Here is a 27,104-nt window from a genome sequence, read left to right as displayed (position 1 = left end):
TTTCATCGGATTTTCTTCCCGTTTTTTTTCAACCGAGTCTAAAACTATGTTAGCGACTGTGAAAAATGAAATGATTTATCGAATTTGATTTGAAATAAAACTGGGGGAGAGCAAGACACCACGGGCCTACAAAACAGGACTCAAAGCTATGCGAGTTAATAAAATGGTGGATATTTGTTTATAGCCACTCCCAGAATGGGTGGAGCTATGGGTGGAGCTACTCTGCAAACCGAGTAAGCCACACCCCGGACAGACACCCAACAGATAGACAGACAGACAGACAGAATCATCTACGGCTATTATAATATAGATATTTTTAATTATTTAATTGTCAGTTTTTTCTGTTTTCCATTATTATTTATTTATTTACTCAATTTTATAGTTTGTCCTTTATTTAATTTAACAATAATTATTTAATTATTTAATACCTTTGTTTTCATTATGAGGCAGAATTTCAAGTGCTAACAATTGGCTAATATAAATTGGCCATACCGGGAACCATCAGCGATTTCCGATCGTAGTTACAGGTAGTAAAAGCAGTTTGGACATTTAGACAAATCGTTTGCATATAATTGAAGTCACAAAAAGTCATAGTAAATGCCATATAGTGGTAGGCCAGCAACCATCTTTTAAAGCTTCACGACTGAAGTTTTAATTCATCAATATGAGTACTTCAATGTTGTGCCGCTGAAGCCTGCCTGCCATGTTATCTACAGACATCTCTGGGCTGGAGTCTACAAGCAATATTGCAGCTGCAATTCCCAGATCTGGATTATTAGACCCGACAGCAGACAGGCCACTTTGTGGTGCCCTGGGATCCGAGGTTGAGGCACCTCATGCAATCAGCACACTGGCGCTGCGAATAACCAAGGCAGACAGTGTCGTATCAATGACGAGCCAGTGCAGTTACAGTAGTACCATCGTGCACGTTGGTGATGGTAACAAGAAACTGCAAGCACAAGATTCAGGTGTGTTTACAGCATAATTGAGGGTTATTGCAAGTAGGAAATTGTGGCCTGTGAATTTTGGTGATGAATTGCTAGCAAAATAAAACAATACTACAGCACAGTGCAAATATAATGTAATTATATTCTGTCTTGACCCGTGTGCAGAAATGATGATGCTGGAAGAAATACCGGCCAGGGGAGCGGAGGGGCACAATTATGGCACACCACCCCCACCCCCTCCTCGACCTCCTCAAGCACCTCTCAGAGCACCATTAGTGACTGCTGCCCTGCAGGCTGAAACTAAGGAGAAGGATAAACAACAGGATAATATGAAAGAAAAAGACAAAGGGAAGCAGAGAGAAAAAGAAAAGGATGAATACAAGAAGGTGGGACTCACCAAAGAGGTGCTGTCAGTACACACACTGAAAGAGGAGCAGTCTTACATCAAGCGCTTCTTGTCTCAAGACATTAGCCACATCTGGGCATTCGGCTCTCCACACCGCTTTTGCCTATCCAGTCAGCACCAAGGACGCTCTGGTGTGAAAGGTAAGAAAACGCAACCCATGTGTTTCTTTTTAACCAAAACTTACGTCCCACTCCCTCACTTCTTCCATTGCACTAAAATCTACCAAAAGAAAAACCTTTTCTATTGTGCTAAAATACCTGTACCTGTATGGTGATTCTGCAAAACGTTTCTTTATATGGTTATTTGTACAAAATTTAGGTTTATAAAAGAGCGTTTATTTAGGCTTATAATTATAATAGGGATGGAGACTGAGATTGAGAGAGATGCAAACCCTGTAGGGAAGGGCAGTGGGTCTGGGGAGGGTTAATGATGGTAGAGCAGATCATAGGTTGGGATGTCAGACTGTGTATGAGACTACACTGGTGAGACTGGTGGGAAGTAGGACTGCACTGACTCAGAGGCAGTTCCATATGTGTGATAAAAGAGGAAGAAACGAATGGAGGTGAGCGGTATCCCTAGAATAGTGAAGGGTTAACAAGGAGCGGGTCGCTGGAAGAGCACATGCATCCTGGAGGGGTTGAAGATGGACATAAGGCTAAAAGAGCATCAATGACGGACGAAAGAAGGCTTGAAAGCAAGACTGCATAACTGAGGCAATAGAAAAGAGAAGTCACGAGCCTGTCTCCAATGAGGGATGGACAGGCTCTGTCCTTCTGCTTCTTTATGGGAGATGCCGAGAGCTTTGAATTGGAGAGATGGGTGAAGTTAAGACCAAAGCCGGTAGCATTCGTAGGGGATACGTTATTGGAAAATGCTGCAAATGTCGAATCCGCGAATGTGGAGGCATTGTTTGAATGGGGGTTAAAAAATATTTTTTTTAACTACATGATCTTGGCTTGTGGAAGAACTATGACCCAGAACAAATCATGACAACATAACAAAGGGAACAACAGGAGAAAGGGGAAACACCAACAGCAGGGAGCATGGAGAAAATAGATTGAGACGGACAAACAAGGGATGCAGGTAACAATGAGGGGTAAGGGAAAATGCAAAGCGTGGACAAGATGGATACATAAGCAAAATGTTTGGGAGTTTGGTGGGTGGTTTAATGGGTGTAGGACAGATCATTATTTTGTATGGGGGATGACTTGAGATGGTGGTGAACAGCTGTCTTGAACACCTGGAGGGAAGAATGAAATTGAAGAGAGTATGGAAGGTGGTTTCACAGGTGGGGGAGAAAAAAAAAGAAGGAATAAATGAGTGGTGAGCAGTGATTCTGGATTTAGGCAGTTACACTACGAGGGGGTGGCTGGTGGACCGCGTGTGTCCTGCAGATACCTGAGGGTGTCAAAGCATGGAGAGGGCAAGAGGGTGCAAGTCTTGACAAGGCACCACCAGGTTTTGGAGGAAGGAGACAAGTTTGAATGCTCATTCTTGAGGTTGGATAGATGCTGTTTTCTGGCTCTCGGGAGAGTAGACACATTTCTTGTGAGATTTGTGGAATGATCTGAGGTTGGCTTCAGTTGGATTTGCCTTCCAGGCAGAGAATGCAAGTTGTTTTAAAGCAACTGCTCCACCACAGGATTCAGAGTACCAAGAGCAGGAGGAGATAGTAAGACAATTGAAGAGATGTGATCAATTTGTGCATAAGAGAGAGCAGGTTTCTGAAGAAGAATTCCCATTCTCACAAGAATTCCCAGGTTGAATTAATATCAGCGACGGTGGATATAGGAGACTAGTTCTGATGTGTAAAAAAAATATATATATACATATACAGTCACGTGAAAAAGTAAGTACACCCCATGTAAAGTTAACATATTTCAACATACAGCTATTTGATCTTCATTTCAACAATATTGATAGATAAAGGTGATATAATATAACAAATATCATGAAACATTTACATTTTGTAGTCCATTGTACAATTTAAATAAACATAAATGCAAATTTTGCATGTGGAAAAAGTAAGTACACCCCTACATTTATCACTACTTCAAATACCTAAAATTAGAATCAGGTGCACCAGCTCAGGTGCAAATGATTAGAACATCGCTAGAGAGGATCTTGGAGGAACCTCTCTCATTTAAACCTCAGACATTTCGTTTGGTTTGCTCTTTGTTGTTGAAGTGTGTGGCGTCACCATGCCGAGATCAAAAGAGCTCTCTGAGGCCTTCAGAAAGAACGTTATAGATGCCTACGAGTCTGGGAAGGGATTTAAAAAGATCTGCAAACAATTTGAAATCAATCATTCGACTGTCCGGAAGATCATTTACAAGTGGAGAAGATTCCAAACAACTGCCAACTTGTTCAGGCCAGGCCGTCCCAGCAAGTTCAGCCCGAGAGCAGACCGCAAGATGCTGAAAGAAGTCTCTAAGAACCCCAGAATGTCATCACGGGACCCACAGGTAGCTCTTGCCACTGTTGATGTCAAAGTGCACGAGTCTACCATTAGAAAGAGGTTGCACAAGTTTGATCTACATGCGAGGTGTGCCAGGAGGAAACCTTTGTTGTCCAGAAAGAACATCAGGGCAAGACTAAAGTTTGCCAATGAACACCTTGGCAAAGACCAGCACATCTGGAACAATGTGCTCTGGACAGATGAGTCAAAGGTAGAGCTATTTCGCCAAAGTACCAGAAGACATGTTTGGCAAAAACCAAAGACAGCATTTGACCACAAGAACCTGATACCAACTGTAAAGCATGGTGGTGGAAATATTATGGTCTGGGGCAGTTTTGCTGCATCAGGGCCTGGGCAGCCCACCATCATAGAATCCACTATGAATTCTTCATTGTACCAGAGGGTGCTTGAGGATAATGTGAGGCCATCTGTCGGAGAGTTGAAGCTCAACTGAAGGTGGACCTTGCAACATGACAATGACCCTAAACATACCAGTAAATCCACCAAGGAATGGCTGAAAAGAAAGAAATGGAGGGTTCTGGAATGGCCAAGTCAAAGCCCTGATCTAAATCCCATCGAGATGTTGTGGGGGGATTTGAAACGAGCTGTGCATGCAAGAAACCCCTCAAACATCACACAGCTGAAAGAATTCTGCATGGAGGAGTGGGCAAAAATTTCTCCCAGTTGATGTCAGAGACTGGTTGACAGTTATAAGAAACGCCTACTTGAGGTTGTTTCTGCCAAAGGGGACAATACCACCTATTAGAGCCAAGGGTGTACTTACTTTTTCCACTTGCGAAATTTCCATTTATGTTTATTCAAATTATACAATGGACTACAAAATGTAAATGTTTCATGATATTTGTTACATTATATCACCTTTATCTATCGATATTGTTGAAATGAAGATCAAATAGCTGTATGTTGAAATATGTTGAAAAAGTCAAAACTTTACATGGGGTGTATTTACTTTTTCACGTGACTGTATATATATAAAAAATTTTTACCGTGAATACACGAGGCGCGAATGTAGCAGCACGTCACATGATTTTGGAATGAGATGTTCGATTTTTGGGTGTCGACATACTTTTGGCCATGTGGTGTACTGTGTGTGTATATATTGTTACAGACGTGGCTTGGATGTTATTTACCGAGCGGTTTTATGGTATGACCACGTCTGCACAAGTTACCCGATTGTGCCCGAACGTTGACTAGTCGCGCGATGCTGGCTCAATAAGAAAAAGAAGACACCCGGCTGGATTACAATAACACAATACGACACCAATGTTTCGTTTCTCAAGACCTCCGGAGGAGATTATATTCGTACGGAAAGGTCAGATTACAGGGGCTAGAGGTATAATCGCAGAAAGACAGGCACTTAGACACACTCTTATATTAACCCCGGACAGACGACAGACAAACGGGACAACGGCTGACTCACACGGGGGTTTGATGGCTAGGAAAGGCAGGTATCGATGGCTCCAGGTCCTCCTGGGCTCGGGGCAGGGTACAGTACGGTCCGGTCCGGTCCAAAGATGCGGGGAGGTATCGTCGCGCTGGGGGTGGCGGTGGCTTCTCTCTCCAAGCTGAGGCGCATCTGACGTCACATCCGGCGCGGGGCCGCGTATATCCGGCGGGGAGTGACACGCCCTCGGCTCGTTAGCTCCGCCCCAGATGGAATCGGCACGTTGCTTCTCATTGGGTGCGTGGGGGGGGTTACTGGCTCCGCCCCTGACGAGGAGCTGACAGCCAGCCCCTTCGGGGTAACGCCGTGGAGCGCATGGTCATGGCGGGTAACCGAGCCGGTGTGAGGACGCACACTCCCCGCCCCTCTGTTGTTGTAGTCGTAGTTGTAGTTGTAATTGTTGTTGTAGTTGTTGTTGTAGTTGTAATTGTTGTTGTAGTTGTTGTTATTGTTGTTGTTTGGGGAAGAAGATGGGAGGAGGTATGGGAAAGGTCCTAAACTCACTACTGATGCCATATAATCACATTCTGGTGCAACGAAGAGTCATAATTAATGGAAACGAGGCCTTAACTGACATAGATTAAGAATAACTAGGAAGATGTCCGAAAGTTGTCTACGTGTGGTGCGGTGGACCTGGGCACGACATTTAATGGGGGAATAAGGGGAAGGTCGGCTCTACTGATTGTTGTTTACATGCAATGGGACTAGGGAATGGGGGATTGGGGAAAGTTGGGGAGTATTGGAGAAAATAGGGGAATATTTACAAGCGGATATGGAGGCCAAATTCCATATTCGCAACAATATATATATATATATATATATATATATATATATATATATATATATATATATATATAACTGTAAGAAATAGTAGAAACTCCAAAGTACGAGCAGGGCGTCTCATTTGTATTGAATAAATAATCGTTAGATTAAATAAGACGCGGACGTAGCTTCAGGACGTCGATCTTTAATTGTCGACAAGCTTTCGACCAACAAAGGTCTTCTTCTGAGTCGGCCCCAAGTTGAACTTCCGTTGAACTTGGGGCCGACTCAGAAGAAGACCTTTGTTGGTCGAAAGCTTGTCGACAATTAAAGATCGACGTCCTGAAGCTAAGTCCGTGTCTTATTTAATCTAACGATTATATATATATATTATATATATATATATATATATATATATATATATATATATATATATATATATATATATATATATATATATATATATTGTTACAGACACGACTTTGATGTTAAGGTGGGCCGAGCGGAATGGCCGTCGTGTCCGCACAAATTACCCGATTATACTCGACGTTGACGGAGCCGCGCTACGCTGGATCAATAAAGGAAAAGAAGACACCCGGCTGGATTATAATGACAGACACCAATGTTTCGATTCTCAATTATATTCGTACGGAAAGGTTAGATTACAGGGGCTAGAGGTATATCACAGGAAGACAGGCACTTAGACACACTCTTATATTGACCCCAACAGACGACAGGTAAACGGGACAAGGCTGACTCACACGGGGGTTGATGGCAGGAAAGCGGGTATCGATGGCTCAAGGTGCACTCTTGGCTCAAAGCAGGGTACAGTCCGGTCCAAAGATGCGGGGAGGTCACAGCGCTCGGAGGGGACGTTCTTTCTCAGGCGGGTCTTTCTCTCTCAGCGATCGCAGGCAACGTTCTTTCTCAGGCGGGGCGCATCTGACTCAGCGCTCGCAGGTACCTCTTTCTCCAGCTGGGGGCGCATCTCTCGTCACGTCCGCTAAGTCGCCACGTATATCCGGCGGGGAGTGACACGCCCTCGGCTCGCTAGCGCCGCCCCAGATGGAATCGGTCCGCCCTTCTGATTGGGTGCGGGGGGTTACCAGGCTCCGCCCTTGAGGAGGAGCTGACAGCCAGCCCCTCCGTGGTAACCCCGTGGAGCGCGTGGTCAATGGCGCTAATCGAGCCGGTGTGAGGACGCATCCTCCCCCGCGCCGCCGCCATCTCCTCTGTTGTTGTTGTAATTGTTGGGGAAGAAGATGGGAGGAGGTATGGGAAAGGTCCTAAACTCACTACTGATGCCATATAATCACATTCTGGTGCAACGAAGAGTCAGAATTAATGGAAACGAGTCCTTAACTGACATAGATTAAGAATAACTAGCAAGATGTCCAAAAGTTGTCTACGTGTGGTGCGGTGGACCTGGGCACGACATTTAGTGGGGGAATAAGGGGAAGGTCGGCTCTACTGAGTGTTATTTACATGCAATGGGACTAGGGAATGGGGGATTGGGGAAAGTTGGGGTGTATTGGAGAAATAGGGGAATATTTACAAGCGGATATGGAGGCCAAATTCCATATTCGCAACATTGCACCCTTCTCTACCCTCGGGGCGGCCCGACCCGATAAATTTTTACCTACTTTAGTGTGGCACGCAATGTAGTTCCCTCTACTATTAACTCTACCCTGAGTGCGACAGTTTTACAGATATTCACAAATGAGTAAATATGTCCCCCTGCGACGTTGCACCCTTCTCCTCACAGAAACACACCCACAGGATAACCGAATCCGGAAAGAATTCGCAAACTAAACATACAGCCGGTAGGGAGCATTATTTACAAGACTACGCTGCTATTTACACTACGATCCAGGACCTGTTTTTGGAGGAACACATGCAGATGTTATGCATAGAGAGAGCGCGCTTGCCAACATCGATACACCAACCCACGAGTGCTCTGTGGCCGACGGCCTTTAATAACGTGCAGAGCACCCCGTCCCAGCATCAAAAGCACCACCCCACCACCAATCGGTGCAGTCACCATTGTTCATTGGAATAAAAATAAATTCGACAACCCCTAACCCTGCAGGTGTCTCTTGCTCTTCTTGTGGTGCACTTGGTGTTAACTAAAAGTGGTTCACCTGTATGGCATAGGTGCCACGTTGACCCATAGGTCCATCCCCGGGTGGTGCTTGGCCGCAAACGAACTGCGGTCCATTGTGGGTGGCCACAAACATTGCGGTCCATATGGTGTATCGATCCCGGCAGCAAACAGCGAAAGTGCAGGCCCACAACTGCGCAGCCAGCACCTCTCTCTCCCCTCTCTCTACCCCAAAGCCAGATCCTCGGAGGTGGGAGACAAAAGAAGCAGACAAGTGAGTAAGGTGGTAAGGGCGCAAAAGTGCACGCAATGTAAGGTGATGCACACTGGGGGCACATGGGAACCAGGTGAGACAGGTACGTTCCTACCGTACGCTCCCCCCCCCCCCCCAACCAGGTAACCTACATGGCCCCTCCCTTACCCCTTACTGTATCCACAAAACACAACACTACCCATAAACATCTACTTTACAAATCAACAAACATCCCTACTGTCTTCCCCGTTCCTCCCATAAACCAAATTCGTCTTCTCTCCCTCCTAACCAATCAAATTTGCCATTTTCAACTTTCATCTAAATTTGCCATTTTCAACTCAACATCAAAATTTGCCATTACCAATTCAACATCAGTCCCTCCTAGGGAGGGAGAGATGGAATCACCCCAATGTCTCATCCACGTCGTGATGCGTCTCACAAATCCACACAGCAATCTCATTTCCTGCAACAAACAAAGAAAACACAGGTGTGGAGTCATCATCATCACCACAGGTAAGTGGCTGCGTATGGTGCGACAGGTTCATCAATCCTAACTATTTCCTAAATGACTTTACAACTTTACACTACCCGGGGTCTTTCTCCGGCCAAACCATTGGCCCTCTTACACTATGGGTTCTAAAAACCAATTCCCATTGGCCAAACTGTGGTGCTCTTCAATTTGGGGTCTCACTCCCCCGATTCATCTCCCGGTGCCCTCGCACAATTTCTGGGCTGTGGCGTGTACCTCTCCCAGTGGGTCTACCCACCTGCACACCTCCACCACTGCAGTTGCCTCCGAGCTTACCTGCTCCTTACCCTAACCTAACTACCTGGGGAAGGCCCTCTGGCACTCTCCCCACTCGGTGCCCTCTCTGGCACTGGGCTACCCGGGTCCATCCTCCGGATCCTCGGGCCCCATCCACAACTCTACCGGCTCCCAGAGCCCACCTGCGGCCTCACCTGGCCGACATCCTCACAGTGGTGGAGTGCCCAACCAACTACACACACTAACAGGCTACACGCCCAGCCATTTCCACAACACTAATGCACCCATCCACAACACCATTCTGCAACCGCACCACAAATGCCAATATCCAACCACAATTTACCTGTACCCTCTACCTAACACTTACACTACCCGCCCCGGGTATCCGTGATGGGGGTCCACTCTTCCCCCATTCACACCTTCACACCATGCACACCACTCCGTACCACTTACTCCAACTCTCTCCACACACCTGTACCTGCACACCTGTGCTCTCACACCTGGTGCCACCTGCACCCTTCTCTCCCCAAGCGCATTCGCGCTGATCCACAACACTCACTACTCATACACGGCTCCACACACCTGTCCAATTGCACACCTGTGCAATCACACCTGTTCCATCCTCACACACACGGCATCATCTCAGCTAACTACTCCCTTCTGAAACTTGCGCTTCCCAGTCGTCCCTTTAAACTATTGCGCTCCCACGTCATTATCATCCACACTAATCTACCTGCGTCCCCACTACAGGTATCAGTCACTAACTAACCTTAACGTTACCTAAGGTCATCTTCTCTAGATCCCTACACACAATATCCTAACCCACCCGGGCTAGTTTTCACTGCCATACACCCCATAAGCTATTGCTCCTTTGCCCCCCCCCATATGGGAAGGATGGTGGTTTTGCCATCCCACCACATCGGGGGTCTCTCACTACCAATTTCGCTCGTCCAAATCCAACAATTCAAAAATTTTCCAATCACTGCCCATCATCTGCCAATCACTACTGCCAATCCTTTGCCAATCATCAAATTTTGTTTTTCTCTAATTTTGGGTCCAAAACACTAACCTCATCACCCAGTCGACTCACTAATACCTCTCGGTGCGCCAATCCCTGTCCAAAGCCCGGCTTCGTAAAGCCAAGCAATGGATGCTGGTTGTTTTGTGCCAGCGGCTGGATGCGTCCGGCACTCGGTGCAGGGACGGGGGTTTACCCGTGCCGAGATCCCACACATCACCTCGGCGTGGAGCCATCCAATGTCCCGATCTCGACCTGCCGGCACGTCTCAACAAAACGTGGTCGCCATAACGACCCTTCCTATCGGGCTGCCAGCTCCGCCTAGTGGAGCCTGGACGCGGCCGTTCAAAGCGAGGCCCGGCACGCACCGAGGGCCTGCTTCGGCTAAAAGTCGACCTAACCTCTATCCCGTCTAACGTCGATGCTTCACCTGGACGCTTACACCCCGCAGCCCGTTCCTTGCTCACACATCCAGCCGTGCCCATGCTCCTCGTACCTTTCCTTACACACCCAGGTACACTCATTCCACTCACAGCCTTGGTCACACACCTGACCACCGAACATTTTGGCACACATTCGTTCGTAGCACACCTCACCAAAACACCTCTTCGCGCCCCCTCCTCGGTCACCTCCTCTGTGACAATCACAGGTGTGCCCTCATTCACACACCCAACCACGTGCCTCACCACCAACTCCAGCGTGCATTCCCACTCACGCTCTACCATTCCAGGTGTGCATCCTTCCATCCCAGGTGTACATCCTCTCTCACCTGTCACAACTAACTCACGCTCCATGTCACTCTCACTACTCTCACCTCCATTCTTGACAGCGCACTCACCCTTACTCTTGACAGCGCACTCTTTCCTCATGCACCTGTCCGTCACACACCTTTCTCGCGCACACTCTCCCGTTACACCCTCTGTAACACTCACCACAGGTGGACACTCTTCCTTACTTCTGACAGCGCACTCTTTCCTCATGCACCTGTCCGTCACACACCTTTCTCGCGCACACTCTCCCGTTACACCCTCTGTAACACTCACCACCCCACGCTTCCATGTGCTCCCTCGCACACGCGCTACGACCGACTCACTCTCGCCAGCACCCTCACTCCTTGGCACGCACTTTTTCCTCACACACCCCAGAGTCGGACTTTCTCGCACACCTCCTCTTTCGCACACCAGACCTGTCGCACACTTCACCAACGGCCTCTCACGAACACCCGGGTCCATCTCGACCCCCAAGCTCCTTAAATCCCCTGGCGCATCATACGCACGACCATATTGGTCACCACTTACACCGGGTCCTCTTCCTCTTCGCTTCTCCTCCATCACCTGCGAATCCCTCATCCGGTTAATGAGCACATCATCACGATCCAAACACAGACTTTGGACCAATTCTTTTATCTCCTCTTTTATCTCTTTCTTATCCCCTCTCCGTCGCTTCTTAATTTCACTCATCCCTTCTTCCACTTCTTCTAATTTGTGCTTCACCTCTTTTATTCCCCGGTACGTCTCCTCAAGCTCATCCTCCATGGCTACCTTGACCGTTTCCAGGTGCGTCCTCACCTGCCGGTCCTTCGTCTCCATTACCTCTATCACCTCGTCCAACCTCGTTGTCAGTCCCTCACGTACCATCTGACATTCCCTCTTTGTCGCTATTAAGTCGTTTTTTATGTCGTTTTGTGTCGCTTTTAAACCTCCTAATACCGCAGTGTTCCTTTGAACCTGCTCCGTTAGTCCTTTTTGTCCCTCCGTCAGCTGTTCCACCTCCTGCGTCAGGTCCTCTATGCCCCCTTGCAATTTTACAGTCCCCTTTCTCACCTCCTTCTCCATGTGCTCCTTACAGTGCCTCACCTCCTCGCGCACTCCTCCGACCTCCTCACTCACTCCTCTTCTGATCTCTTCTCCCATCACTTGCATCTCCTGCCCAGATGCCACCCTCATCTGCTCCATTTCCTCCCTGTGAGCATCCAGTTTGGTTTCTACCCCCATTCTGACCCCCTCTATCTGCTGCCCCATTTGGTTAACTTCCCTTTCCGCTTGGTCCCTCATGTCCCTCAATTTGCCTTCCATACTGTTTTCTAACCCCTCTAACCCTTTTTGCATCCCTTCCATTTGATTCTCTTGAGCGGCCATTCTGTTTTCTACCCCCGTTAACCCCTTTTTCACCTCTTTTATCCCGTTGTCTAACCCTTCAAAATTATTGTCGAACTTCCCAAATTTCTTGTCTAACTCCTCACCGGTACCCCTCGCTTCGTCCCTCATTACCCCCATTTGGTTTCCCATTACCCCCAATCGCTCACTCTGAGCCTTCATTTGCTCCCTCATTCTGCTTTCCATTTCTTTGCTATTCTGGGCCATAAAGGCCTTCATTTGTATGAAAAACGAGTTCAAATCCATCGGGGGCGCTGTCACGGTCGCCGGCGCGGTGACCAGCGAGGCGCCATTTCGCGCGTCTGCTACCCCCGCTGTTTCGCTCTCCTCACGTGTCTCACTTTGGTCCTGGACCGACCCTGCTTCACTCTCCCCTACCGGACCCCAGCCGTCTTGATCCGCCATAGCGCGACTTTCAAAATTCGAGTTTCGAAACACAAATCCAAATTTTGCTGTTATAATTTCGTCGAGCGCAGTAACCGCGGGACCGCGCTCCGGATCGATTTTGTCGAGCGCAGTACGCGCTCCGAATCGATTTTCCCTCCCAAAATTTGGGCCTAACTAATTTAGTCCCGGGTCCGAATCTCACTCCTCGACACCAATTGTTACAGACACGACTTTGATGTTAAGGTGGGCCGAGCGGAATGGCCGTCGTGTCTGCACAAATTACCCGATTATACTCGACGTTGACGGAGCCGCGCTACGCTGGATCAATAAAGGAAAAGAAGACACCCGGCTGGATTATAATGACAGACACCAATGTTTCGATTCTCAATTATATTCGTACGGAAAGGTTAGATTACAGGGGCTAGAGGTATATCACAGGAAGACAGGCACTTAGACACACTCTTATATTGACCCCAACAGACGACAGGTAAACGGGACAAGGCTGACTCACACGGGGGTTGATGGCAGGAAAGCGGGTATCGATGGCTCAAGGTGCACTCTTGGCTCAAAGCAGGGTACAGTCCGGTCCAAAGATGCGGGGAGGTCACAGCGCTCGGAGGGGACGTTCTTTCTCAGGCGGGTCTTTCTCTCTCAGCGATCGCAGGCAACGTTCTTTCTCAGGCGGGGCGCATCTGACTCAGCGCTCGCAGGTACCTCTTTCTCCAGCTGGGGGCGCATCTCTCGTCACGTCCGCTAAGTCGCCACGTATATCCGGCGGGGAGTGACACGCCCTCGGCTCGCTAGCGCCGCCCCAGATGGAATCGGTCCGCCCTTCTGATTGGGTGCGGGGGGTTACCAGGCTCCGCCCTTGAGGAGGAGCTGACAGCCAGCCCCTCCGTGGTAACCCCGTGGAGCGCGTGGTCAATGGCGCTAATCGAGCCGGTGTGAGGACGCATCCTCCCCCGCGCCGCCGCCATCTCCTCTGTTGTTGTTGTAATTGTTGGGGAAGAAGATGGGAGGAGGTATGGGAAAGGTCCTAAACTCACTACTGATGCCATATAATCACATTCTGGTGCAACGAAGAGTCAGAATTAATGGAAACGAGTCCTTAACTGACATAGATTAAGAATAACTAGCAAGATGTCCGAAAGTTGTCTACGTGTGGTGCGGTGGACCTGGGCACGACATTTAATGGGGGAATAAGGGGAAGGTCGGCTCTACTGAGTGTTATTTACATGCAATGGGACTAGGGAATGGGGGATTGGGGAAAGTTGGGGAGTATTGGAGAAATAGGGGAATATTTACAAGCGGATATGGAGGCCAAATTCCATATTCGCAACAATATATATATATATATATATATATATATAATATTTATTTATATATATATATATATATATTATATATACTGTATATATATATATATATATATATATATATATATATATATATATATAATATATATATATATATATATACATACACACACACTACATAGCCAAAAGTATGTGGACCACCAGTATGTGCTCGTCGAACATCTCATTCCAAAATCATGGGCATCAATATGGAGTTGGTCCCCCCTTGGCTGCTATAACAGCCTCCACTCTTCTGGGAAGGCTTTCCACTAGATGTTGGAACATTGCTGCGGGAATTTGCTTCCATTCAGCCACAAGAGCATTAGTGAGGTCAGGCACTGATTTTGGGCAATTATGCCTGGCTCGCTGTCGGCGTTCCAATTCATCCCAAAGGTGTTCGATGGGTTCGAGGTCAGGGCTCTGTGCAGGCCAGTCAATTTCTTCCAAACCAATCTCAACAAACTATTTCTGGATGGACTTCACTTTGTGCACGGCAGCATTGCCATGTTGAAACAGGAAAGGGCCTTCCCCAAACTGTTGCCACAAAGGTGGAAGCACACAATCATCTAGAATGTCATTTTATGCTGTCGCGTTAAGATTTCCCTTCACTGGAACTAAGGGGCCAAGCCCAAACCATGAAAAACAGCCCCAGACCATTATTCCTCGTCCACCAAACTTTACAGTTGGCACTATGCATTCAGGCAGGTAGCGTTCTCCTTGCATCCGCCAAACCCAGATTCGTCCGTTGGACTGCCAGATAGTGAAGCGTGATTCATCACTCCAGATAACGCGTTTCCACTGCTCTAGAGTACAATGGCGGCGAGCTTTACACCACTCCAGCCGATGCTTGGCATTGTGCATGGTGATCTTAGGCTTGTGTGCGGCTGCTCGACCATGGAAACCCATTTTATGAAGCTGCCGACGAACAGTTGTTGTGCTGATGTTGCTTCCAGAGGCAGTTTTGAACACAGTAGTGAGTCTTGCAACCGAGGACAGACGATTTTTACGTGCAACGCGATTCAGCACTCGGCGGTCCTGTTCTGTGAGCTTGCGTAGCCTACCACTTCGTGGCTGAGCTGTTGTTGCTCCTAGACGTTTCCACTTCACAATAACAGCACTTGCAGTTGACTGGGGCAGCTACAGCAGGGCAGAAGTTTGATGAACTGACTTGTTGGAAAGGTGGCATCCTATGACGGTGCCACGTTGAAAGTCACTGAGCTTTTCATTACAGCCCATTCTACTGCCAATGTTTGTCTATGGAGATTGCATGGCTGTGTGCTTGATTATATATACCTGTCAGCAATGGGTGTGGCTGAAACAGCCAAATCCACTCATTAGAAGGGGTGTCCGCATACTTTTAACCATGTAGTGTGTATGTGTATATATGTATATACATATATATATATATGAATTTTCAGTGTACCTGGAGGGTTTTTGAATCATCTGGGTATTATAAACTATGAATGCTTCTACCGAATTAGAAGTTTTAATGAACTTGAAGACTAATTTTTTTTTTCATTTCCAGCTGAAATGCGTGGGATTTCACATCACTGCTTGCAAGCAGGTGGGCAGAGAGCCAGTGGCACCAAAGCTGGAAAGTTGAAGTCCAAACGCTCTAAGCAGCATGCCTTTCCTGAAAGCAAACGACCTCCACCTTTGCCAACAGCAGAAAAAGCATTAGCACAAAGGGTTCAACCTAGTGAACACCTTGCCAATCTCTCGGCTTCCACGCAGTCATGGTCGACCTCTTGCACAGCCAGTGGACCTGTCATGGCTGGTATAACGACGCTGAATACCCCTCATCCCACATCCTTCATGCAACCCTTGGAACCTGCACATTGCCAGCTTACCTATCCAATGCCTTTTCTGCCAAATTTCCAGACAGCCTGTTACCCCAGCATGAACCCTAACATGGTGGATAGAACCCAGCAAATGCCCCAACCGCATTTTTCTCTTCGAATGCAGCAAATGCCCCAACCGCATTTACCTCTTAAACCCCAGCAGATGTCCCAACCGCATTTGTCTCCATATCTCCCAATCATTGTGCCTTCGAGTTTTATGTTGGCCACCGGGACAAATGCTTATGCAGGAGTTCCTGGGTCTCACCAAGCCTCTGGAATCTACTCGACACAACCAATGGCATTTTATGGTGCAAGTTCCACTCCTGTTAGTGGTACACCTATACCTCCTGGCATCCCTCTGAGCCAATCTTCTGGCCCGTCCACCTCCTGTGACGAACCCTTGATTATGGATGTTGGTCTCGAAGGATCTCCAGCTTCAATTCGTCCCTCCGTGATCATATCACCCCCTCCGGGTGACCAACCTCTGTTTGATCAATCGTGCTGCAGTTCACCACTTCAGCTCAACCTTCTCAACCTGGAAGACACTCCTCGAGCACCAGAGCGACAAAATTCTGGAACTTGGCCTGATCCACCTCGCAAACAACAGAGGGTGAGGATACCAATTTTCTTTCACAATTTTGAGCCTTATATTTTGAAGGTTTGAGTAGGTTACGGACGTTTGTTGAAGGAGTTGTAATACTGTACATTGCCTGAAGTGGTTTGTACAGTATGGCTTTCAGTTGCAGCAATTACAAATGCTGTACCTTTTTATGCTGTTAATTATTAGTACAGTATTCCAAGTATGAAAAGATACCATATTGCAAAGACAAATCGTACCTGGCAACAGGAATTTGTTCAAACCTGGTCGGATTAGTAATTTGAATTGTATCGTGATCGTACCAACATTGGAGGCTTCCTTTTGGGACACGACAGGAGGAAGCACCATGTGAAGAAGTTCTCTCAACATCTGATGACTTCCTTGATCTGCTGCTTCAAGAAGATTCATGCTCGGGTACCGGTTCAGCTACTTCAAGAACATCCGGCTCGAGGTCTTCTGGGTGCGGCTCGCTTGGTTCGAATGGCTACATCTTGTCTGGCAGCGGAATGGGTAAATAACTACGTTTATCCTCGTCTCTTTTGTTTTTCAGTCTTCTGCAGTTCTTCCACAACAAACTCTTCTTCGATGAGTGGTCTTTAATGCGTTTACTAATTTAAGAGCAAAGGAAACATCCACTGCAACAAACTTTTGGAATCTCTTGCAGGAAGTACAAGCAACACAAGCCAGTACTTTGCCAGTAACGACTCGTCAGAAACTTTCCAGATGTGCATCGATCACGAGCTGCAACAATGCAGGTTACAGGACCCAATGTGGCTGCTTATGGCCAATACAGATGAGAGCATCATGTTGAAATATCAACTGCCCAGCAGGTAATAACCTCTTTAAACTTTATCCACTACATAAGCACTTAAGTATTACAAGGAAAAACAGTTGTAGATTACTTGTGAAGAAAACATTTTTGAATCGGTATTAACACTAACTGTGATTATTTGCACAAATTCTGTGCATGTTTATCCTTGCTTACAGTTTAGTCATTCGTTTGTGGACTCACGTACACCTTGACATTTTAAATTGCTTGTTTCAATTTTTTTCCCGTATCGCATTTTGCGTTCAATCATTGCTTTCATCCCATCTGTGGTTTAAGGAATTTTATTTAATATCCCTGACATCCCCCCCCCCCCCGCCTGCATTTCCCCCTAACCGCAAAGTCCAATAGAGTGTGCACGTCATTTGTTCCTGGTCATTTAGGGACATTGCGGCTGTGCTGAAGGAGGACTGCAAGAAACTTAAGGCCATGCAGAAACATCAGCCTCATTTATCTGATGAGCAGAAGCATCAGCTGATGGGTCCACCCATGGATAAACAAGGGTGGTCTTCCAAAAGCCGTCAATATCCAGGTATGCTTCGTCAGTATACGCTGTCACACAATGCTGTATTATATAGCCCCTTATTGCTAAAACATAAAGGGAGAGGTTTTGAAGCTCGACTGTAATTACTATCCTCGCTGTTTGGGTTTTGGTGCCCCAGACCCTGACGATCGGTTTTCACAACATTCGCAGGTTTGTGGGGGATGCGGAAGCAGTCAGCTTGGCAGTGATCCAGCGCCTTTTGACGTAGAGCAGCATGAGATGGAAGGCAGCCTGCTTGAGCTGAGGGATGAGTCGGCATCAGCAACAGGGACTGCTGGTGGTTCCAAAGTTCAGACTGTCCCTTCCTCCACATCCTTTGGGACTCTTCCCACAATGCCCGTCATGAAATGCTCAGAAAGTGGTGGTGCATGGCAGAGAAATACGACAGTGACTGGAGGAAGCTCCACAACGGCATATCTCTCTAGGTATATCAGTACTCAAAGTCCCACATGGCCAAGCAGCGGTGTGAAGACATAACTTTGTTTGATTTGACCATGGAGATGCAACCCTTGTAAGGAGAAAGGACAGCAAAACCATTTGTTCCCTGCGCATCCATGGTCCGCCATCTCCATCTGGTGATGAACGATGAATGGGAAATTCAGGACTTCAATCACTTTTTGCATTTCTGCACCTTATAAGAAAAACATGCATTATAAATGCAATTGTTGACCCTGTAAATAGAGCAGCTAAACGAGGTTTCATGTTGATGCTTTGTTATTGTCCTTTGCAAAATGTAGATTTTTATGTTGCGGGTGTCTTTCTATTTTTACGGCAAATGTGAACGGTTTTTGTTTTTTTTAAGGATGTTTTTGTAAACCTTTTTATCGTTACTGAGTATATTCATGTGGTTGAATACATTTTATATATCTTTAACACAGTACAACTGTTAGTGTTTCCTACTTTAGCATAAATATTACATTATTTCTATTGGTGATGTAAAGGACAGACATTTAAGGTAAACCCTTTCGTAGCATCCCAAAACAATTCTTTTACTGCCCTAATCATTCCCATCCTGTGGGGTCGGCCGGAAGGAAGCAATTCTGCCCCGTCTTTCTGAAATCTGTTTGCTGGGCTTCATGTTCGACTGTGGAAGAAAGTTGGAGGCCAGGGTGCCAGTGATAATTTGCCTATTCTTCGCAAAGGAGGTCTTCAATGTCCACCAACGAGCAGTGCTGGCAGTCGTGTCCTCGATGCTTCACACCCATCCGAGGGACGACAAGCACACACGTTGAGATGCCTCGCCCTGCAAATGAAATACTAGAGGCACTGGTTATAAGCTAGGCCGAGATTCGAACCCATGCTGAATTGCTCAGAAGCGAGTGCACATCCCTCAATGCCATTCTGCAAGCCCTTAACCCAAAGCAATTCAAAAGGGTAAAAAATTAATCAATTAATGACTCTTTACTTGGAATAAGAGACTTTAAGGAAATTGAAGTTTCTGGCGTCAATTTCGAGGTATCAAATATATATTAAACAAATGCAATTTAAATATGTTGCCGCAGAAAGTGAAATATGCTTCTGTTATCATTAGTGGAAGAAAGAGGGGTATAAGGCAGGAACATTTTGATTGTCCGAAGCAAAGTTTGGTAGGAGTTGTGTGAAGGAGTTTGAGTTTCTTGCACCTTTACGTACAACCACAAAATGAAAGTTTTGCACTTTATCATTTCGATATTGTCTAATTCATAGCATCAACATGGTGGAACATAAAAGTCAAATTTTGCACATCTGAAACGCTTTGTTTTGCAATTTGGTGACATTACAATTTGGGAGATTTGGTGATTACAATTTGGGCTATAGCCAGAGGGCATTGGAAGGGCTATAGCCAGAGAGCATTGGAAGGGCTGTTAGTTAGCTTGGCCATTGGAAGGGATTACAACATTACAATTTGGTGATTGGTGACAACATTTTCAAGTTTTCTGACAACATCAAGATCACCATTGGTGGGCACAAAAATCAATAATGCTGAAATCATTTAATTACACTTAAGAAACAACATCTGGTTTTGATGGAATACTTTTGGCATTGCTTAATTGTTCATATGTTAGCACAATCCATATAATGTTTGTTCGACAGCTGGCCTGACAATTGTCACCTGAAAAATCATGCGGCCATTATTTTGGTAATATACGAAGCCAAGGACATCTTCGGAGATGTCACATGCACAATCGCCATGCCATCCCTACAAGTTTTCCCTTCAGTGTAAAATGACCAAAGCGACTGTTAAAATGATTATAAAATATCAAAAGTTTGGATCGTAACATATAAGAGGCTGATATGTGGCACAGGCCTTGTGAAGGCCACAGTAGTTATAGGCCTCACCCTTCAGGCCTCTGCCGTCAACCTATAAAGCAGTGCAATTTGAATCTATCCCAATTATATAACCACAATGTATTATATATGCACATAGGGAGTTGGCATTATTTTGCTTCAAACCCAGATTATATTTTTATTTTGGAGCGATTGAGGTTGTGCTCTGTTGTCTTATACAGTTATACACCTCCCAAATAACTGTGGCATTCTCTTGAGTAAAGGCTTTTACCGTGGAGGTTCTGTGGCTCCTTGCTATTATTTCCAACTATTTCCTCTTAAACGACCATAAAACATGTCATTAAACAAAACAATAAACATGATAAGGGTCTTTGTCCAAGGAATTCTGGGAAACTCGTGGGATTGTGAAAGAAAAAAAACAAATCATTATTTATTTTTAACGATGTGTGTATATGTGCATCAGGAAGTATATAATTGGTTTTGGGTCATTCATTGGCATAACTAAGCTGCTCATGGTCACTTGAGTGTTGCAATTCCATGGGGTTTCTATATATTTCATGGGATTGTGAATTGGACAGGTGACCGTGATGGACCATGAAGTGCAGGAGCCATGCTGTTGCTGTTTCGGTTGTTTCTGTGAATTCCATGACAGTATGATAGGTAAGGTGAAAAAATTTAATATTCCGTTGCTTTGATGAGGTCATGAAGTAATATGTGGTGATTGATGTGGGAAAATGTGGAGGGGGGCAGGGAGGACATAGTTGGGGTTGGGAGTGAGGGGGTGGACCAACAATGGGACAGAGTTGGGAAGTGGAGGTTGAGGCTTTTTTGGGGTGGGGGTCTAGGGTTGAGAACTTGAGTTGTGTAAGCGAGATGTGGGGAGTGGTTTGAGTGCTTGGATTGGGGAGGGGATTGAAGCCTATGGCTGGGAGGAGGGGGTTGATGATTTGTGGTGTATGAGGGGAGGGGAGAAGTTGAGGACTTAAAGTCACATTTTACAGAGCATGGACCTTCTGTGGGTTCCTGCCAGCTTATTTATATTATGCCCTTCGATTATGTGAATTTTGCAAAACAGCCTTTTGCTTCCAATGTTAAAAGGTGATGAATTTCATCAAACGAGTATACCTGTTCCTTATGGGAGCGGCAAGAAGGGTCATTTCTCTCTGGGGTTATATAGATTGCAGTAGATGTAGGGTCGGGCCGAAAGAACATAGTGGGTGTGTTCAGTTACCAAGGTTCTTGCGGAGTGCTCGACAAGTGGCTTAAGCATTCAAGCAAGCACTCCATTCGAATTTGAAACCATTGATAAGGAACGGCTGGCTTGGCAAGCGCTAAATGGCTGCTTGGTAACTAAACACACCCTGGGTTTCCTCCCTTTTAGTTTAATGTTAAACAGCAGTAGCGACTGTTTAAAAAATCTAATCGTACGTGTTTGTGGTTTATATTTTACTTCCGGTAAGGGTTTTCCACGAAATGCCACGATAAGCTATTTATACACATTAACATGGCTTTCTCCAAGGATGAAATCCCCCTGGGGAGAGGGAATATTAATAGTATTAATATTGTTTTGTAATAACATTAATATTAGGCTATTTTATCAATGGTGTTGTTATTACTTTTGTTATGAGAAGAGACCTTGGAAAAATGCCACGATAAGCTTTTTCCATACGGATATACACCTCAACATAGATTTCATCCAAGGTGCAAATTCCCCTGAGGGAGGGAGGGAGGGAGGGAATTTAAATCACTCTAACCTCCGTCGTGTGACTTAGTTCCCCTGTAGAGTTTGGTTGAGATTGGATAAGCAACGACCGAATGTATCGCAGCCAGACAGACAGACAGACACCAAGTTGTGTATTTTAGTATGATTTGGACATTTGGTGGACTGCATGTTTGCAATGGATGTAACACATGATTGATAATTATTCAACACAGACTGCACACTTTGCTGGTTGCTTCATCAATAAACCATCTTGGTTGTCTGCTCTGGACAGGAAAATGTTTGCTTCTTTTAAAATAAGCTGAGGGTGGCAGGAATGGCTGAGAGGTGTGCATGTACTCACCTCTGAGTTGTCTAGCTGGGTTCAAATCTTGGCCCAACTATATATAACTTGGTGTTTCACAGAAAGAGTGATTCATCAATGTGTTTGCAAAGCTTAACTGGTGCGCGCATGCATGGTGAGGGCCTTCTTCCCCTCTCGGCCCACCTTGGGTCCCACCATCCCACTGTGGTGGACACGAAAGCTCACTGGCGTGAGGGCATCATTCCGCGCACCAAGTGGGCGGCGGCCACGCCCGAGGGGTAGGCGTGGCCGCGGGATATACACCGGGCGCGCAGCCCGGAGCGCGCTAGTGCTACAGTTGAGCTCTTATAATAAAGACTCTTGAACTTACCGCGTTGTCCTCTTCCTCCTTGGTATACAAGTAGCGCGCGTAGCACCGCGCTTCATTGGTAACCCCAAACGCCCTATTCTGGGCGTTATTTCGACGCCAGCTGCCGGCACGAGTCCGCCTCGCGTTGGCCGGTTCTGCGACGACGGAACCCCGAGCTCTCGCTGCCAAGGCCAACAGGTTCTTCGCGGCTTTGGACACCCAGGCGAGTTTTGTCACGGCTCTCGGGGCTGACCCTGATGCACCACACCTCATGGATCTCGAGACTGATGCGCACTTCGTGTCCGCCGCCACGCCCCGCTCACCACCGCCGCCGCGGAGAAAACCGCGGCCTCCGCCGCCTTCGCCGCAAACCTGGTGTTTTTTCCACGCCCAGTTCAGCCACAAGGCTCGGCAATGTCGCCCGCCGTGCTCATTCGGCAGGTCGGGAAACGCCCGGGCCGGCCCTCGGTAGTGGCACTGAGCGCCGGCCGTTCAAACAGCCTACTGTTCATCACGGACAGCTTATCCGGGCGCCGTTACCTGTGCGACACGGGAGCGCAGGTGAGTGTCGTTCCCGCCGGTACGTCCGACAAGCAGTCCGCGGGCCGGGGCCCCGCGCTGCTTGCTGCCAACGGTACGTCCATTCGCACTTACGGAAAACGCTGCCTTTCTCTGCGGTTCGGAGGGCAGGTTTTCCGGTGGTCGTTCGTCACTGCCAACGTGCCTATGGCACTGCTCGGCGCGGACTTCCTGTGTGCCAATGGTCTGCTGGTGGACGTAAAGCACAGAAGGCTTGTCCAGGCTGAGACGTTCAGCTCGCTCGCGTGCGCACTGCCCGCCTCATTGAGCAGCTCCCGGAGCGGCTCATCGAGCGGCTCGCCGAGCGACTTGCTGAGCGGTTCGGTTCCGGCCAGGTTCATCTGTACGCTTCCGGCAGCGAACGAATTCACCCGCCTCCTCGCTGGTTTCCCGGCCCTCACGCGGCCCACCTTCTCGGCGGGGGCCGTCAAGCATGGGGTGGAACACCACATCCCCACCGCCGGGCCACCGGGCTACGCCCGGGCACGCCGCCTCGAGCCGACGAAGCTCGCGGTAGCTAAAGCGGAGTTCGCTATGCTGGAGCGGCTCGGCATCGTCTGGCGCTCCGAGAGCGCTTTGGCGTCACCGCTTCACATCGTGCCAAACCCCGGCAGGGGATGGCGACCATGCGGGGACTACCGGCGCCTCAACGACGCCACCACCCCCGACCGCTACCCCGTCCCCACATTCAGGACTTCTCCGCCCGGTTGGCGGGCATGTCCTTCTTTTTGAAGGTGGACCTCATACGTGGCTGCCATCAGGTCCCCGTCAGGCCGGAGGACATCCCAAAGACGGCGGTCATCACGCCATTCGGACTTTTCGAATTTCTTCGGATGCCCTTCGGTTTGAAGAATGCGGCTCAGGCGTTCCAGCGACTAATGGACAGCGTCTTGCGCGATTTGGATTTCATCTACGTCTACCTGGACGACATCCTCGTCGCCAGCGCGTCCCGCGAAGAGCACCTACACCATCTCCGCACGCTCTTCGAACGTCTGGGCCAGCATGGCCTCATCGTGAACCCCGCCAAGTGCCGGTTCGGTGTCGCCGACATCGACTTTTTGGAGCACCGCGTCACCAGGCACGAGGCCGTCCCCCTACCGGCCAAGGTGGAGGCGGTGAAGGGGTTTCCGCGCCCCCGCACGATCAAGGGGCTCCAGGAGTTCCTGGGCATGGTAAACTTTTACCATCGGTTCCTGCCCCGCATCGCCCAGCTCCTGCGCCCCTTGCACGAGGCCCTCCGGTGCAAGCCGGGCAAAGGTGACATTACCTGGACCGAGCAGATGGACACGGCGTTCGCGGGCGCGAAGCTCGCCTTGGCTAACGCCACCATGCTCGCGCACCCGGTGCCCGATGCACCGATCGCCCTCACCACCGATGCCTCGGACTACGCGGTGGGCGCGGTGCACGAGCAATGGGTGCGTGGTGCTTGGCAACCGCTGGCGTTCTTCAGCCGGCAGCTTCGCCAGCCCGAACGCCGCTATAGTACCTTCGACCGCGAGTTGCTCGGGCTTCACCTGGCGGTCAGGCACTTCCGCCATCTGCTCGAGCGCCGTGCGTTCACTGCCTTCGTCGACCACAAGCCACTGGTCTTCGCAATGGGCAAGGTCGCCGAGCCGTGGTCGGCCCGGCAGCAGCGTCATCTCTCGGCCGTGTCCGAATATACAATGGACATCCGGCATGTCGCAGGGAAGGACAACCCGGTGGCGGATTGCCTTTCCCGGTCAGTCGCCCACGCAGTCCACCTTGGCATCGACTATGCCCGGATGGCGGCGGACCAGGCCGCCGACCCCGGCATCCAGGCCTTGCGGACCGCCGTCACGGGCCTCCGCGTCACCGAGGTGCCGTTCGACGGTGCGGGCACGGCCCTCTTGTGCGACGTCTCCCTCGGGCGGCCTCGCCCCATCGTGCCCGCGGGCTGGCAGCGCCAGGTTTTTGACGCTATCCACGGCCTGTCCCACCCGGGCACGAAGGCCTCCCAGAGGTTGGTCGCCAACAAGTTTGTCTGGCATGGCCTCCGGAAGGCCGTCCGCGGCTGGACCAGGACGTGCCTCGCGTGCCAGCGCGTGAAGGTGCACCGGCACACCCAGGCCCCATTGGCCCCGTTTACGGTGCCGGAACGTAGGTTTGACCACGTGCACGTGGACCTGGTGGGACCTCTGCCCCCCTCGCGGGGTTTCACCCATGTCCTGACAATGGTGGACCGCACCACCCGGTGGCCGGAGGCCATGCCTTTGGCGGCGACAATGGCGGCGGACGTCGCGCAGGCGTTCATCGCCACCTGGGTCGCCCGGTTCGGCGCCCCCTCGGACATCTCGTCCGAACGCGGCCCCCAGTTCACCTCGGAGCTCTGGGGGGCGGTCGCATGGGGGCTCGGGGTCCAGCTGCACCGAACCATGGCCTACCACCCCCAGGCCAATGGCCTGTGCGAGCGGTTCCACCGCTTGTTGAAGGCCGCGCTCCGGGCCACCCTCCACGACGGCGGCTGGGTCGACAGGCTCCCCTGGGTCCTGCTGGGCCTCCGGACGGCGCCCAAGGACGACCTGCGCGCATCCGCGGCGGAGTTGGTCTTCGGACAACCGCTGCGGGTGCCGGGCGAGTTCCTCCCTGACCCCACGGCACCATGGTCCGCGGCGCAGGAGCGCTCCGCGCTGCAGGAGACAGCCCGGAGGTTCGCCCTGTTGCCGACGGCGCACCACGGGCACCCGCCTATGCACGTCGCCCCGGAGCTTCGCACCGCGGAGTACGTCTTCATCCGGCACGACGCCCACCGCACACCACTGCGGCCCCCGTACGACGGGCCTTTCCTCGTGCTGGAGACCGGGGTGAAACATTTCACCTTGGACATCGGCGGTACTCCTGACCGCGTCTCGGTGGATCGCCTCAAGCCGGCCCACCTCGACGTGGACCACCCACCGCCGGTGGCTCGGCCCCCGCGTCAGGGCCGCCCCCCTGCGGGCGGACCCCCGGCAACGCCCAGGCCCGCCGGCACGCCGCCCCCCGGTCCTGCACCCATCACGGGTGCAGCCGGAGGCATCCCAGCTGGCATCCCTGCACCCTAGACGGGAATTCTGGGGGGGGGGGGGGGCGCGTGTGGCAGACACGAAAGCTCACTGGCGTGAGGGCATCATTCCGCACACCAAGTGGGCAGCGGCCACGCCCGAGGGGTAGACGTGGCCGCGGGATATACACCGGGTGCGCAGCCCGGAGCGCGCTAGTGCTACAGTTGAGCTCTTATAATAAAGACTCTTGAACTTACCGCGTTGTCCGCTTCCTCCTTGGTATACAAGTAGCGTGCGTAGCACCGCGCTTCACCACCATCGGGTCCCACCATCGACCACACACTGCCAGTGGGTGGTGCTGCCTTTTTGGCTGTTCCACCCTCAATCAGAGCTCTACAGCTCACCTTGCCACCGTGGCTTGCAGCCCGCCGACCAAATAGCATGTGACGTCCGTTTAAAGTGCCAGGTGCTACAAATCCTCCACCTAACCTCACCTGTTGCAGGGGATTTTACATAATATACCGACCCAATTGATTGCTCTTTGGCTTGGAACACATACACAATTGTGTAATCAAGTACGAACTAACAGAAGGAGGAGTCATTTCATTAAAAAGTGTGACTCAGCCTTACAAATAAGGGCAAGGATTGATAAGCTTTATCCAATAGTAACAAATATGATGAAAAGGAGAAAAAGGATGTTATGCTTCGATGAACAGGTAAACACCAGTGGTAAGTAAGTGCCTACAGTAAGTGACTTAGAGGTCTAATCAGAAAACGCTGCATAGATGAATCAAAAGTTAACAGATTGCATTTTTCCTTAAAACCACAAAAAAAACACAACAGGAATCTGTTTATTGAATAGCAGAAACAGGTGAACATGGCAAACACAGCTTCACAATGACCACAGACACGTGCGCTGCATAAATTCATTCACCTTTCTGTACACCAACATTCGCCCACAAACATTGCATAGCCAAGTTATGACAACAAAACTCCAAAAAT

The 27,104-nt window shown here is 49.1% G+C and overlaps 1 protein-coding gene across 3 annotated transcripts in view; it reads left to right on the top strand.

Annotated features, from left to right (window-relative positions):
• Positions 1-18,849, top strand: part of LOC137424679 (period circadian protein homolog 1) — a 92,551-nt gene extending 73,702 nt beyond the window's left edge. For all 3 annotated transcript variants that reach the window (XM_078775771.1, XM_078775772.1, XM_078775773.1), the window contains 7 exons: positions 717-968; positions 1,113-1,493; positions 15,600-16,525; positions 16,849-17,023; positions 17,178-17,343; positions 17,723-17,871; positions 18,034-18,849. In XM_078775771.1, coding sequence (XP_078631897.1) covers positions 717-968; positions 1,113-1,493; positions 15,600-16,525; positions 16,849-17,023; positions 17,178-17,343; positions 17,723-17,871; positions 18,034-18,071 — 2,087 coding nt within the window. In that variant the 3' untranslated portion in view covers positions 18,072-18,849. The remainder of the gene's footprint in view (positions 1-716; positions 969-1,112; positions 1,494-15,599; positions 16,526-16,848; positions 17,024-17,177; positions 17,344-17,722; positions 17,872-18,033) is intronic.
• Positions 18,850-27,104: the final 8,255 nt, after the last annotated feature.

The sequence above is a fragment of the Myxine glutinosa genome, chromosome 4 (genome assembly GCF_964187855.1).
Source record: "Myxine glutinosa chromosome 4, kmMyxGlut1.1, whole genome shotgun sequence".
NCBI classification, from domain to species: domain Eukaryota; kingdom Metazoa; phylum Chordata; class Myxini; order Myxiniformes; family Myxinidae; genus Myxine; species Myxine glutinosa.
This window is presented reverse-complemented; position numbering and strand designations above follow the sequence as displayed.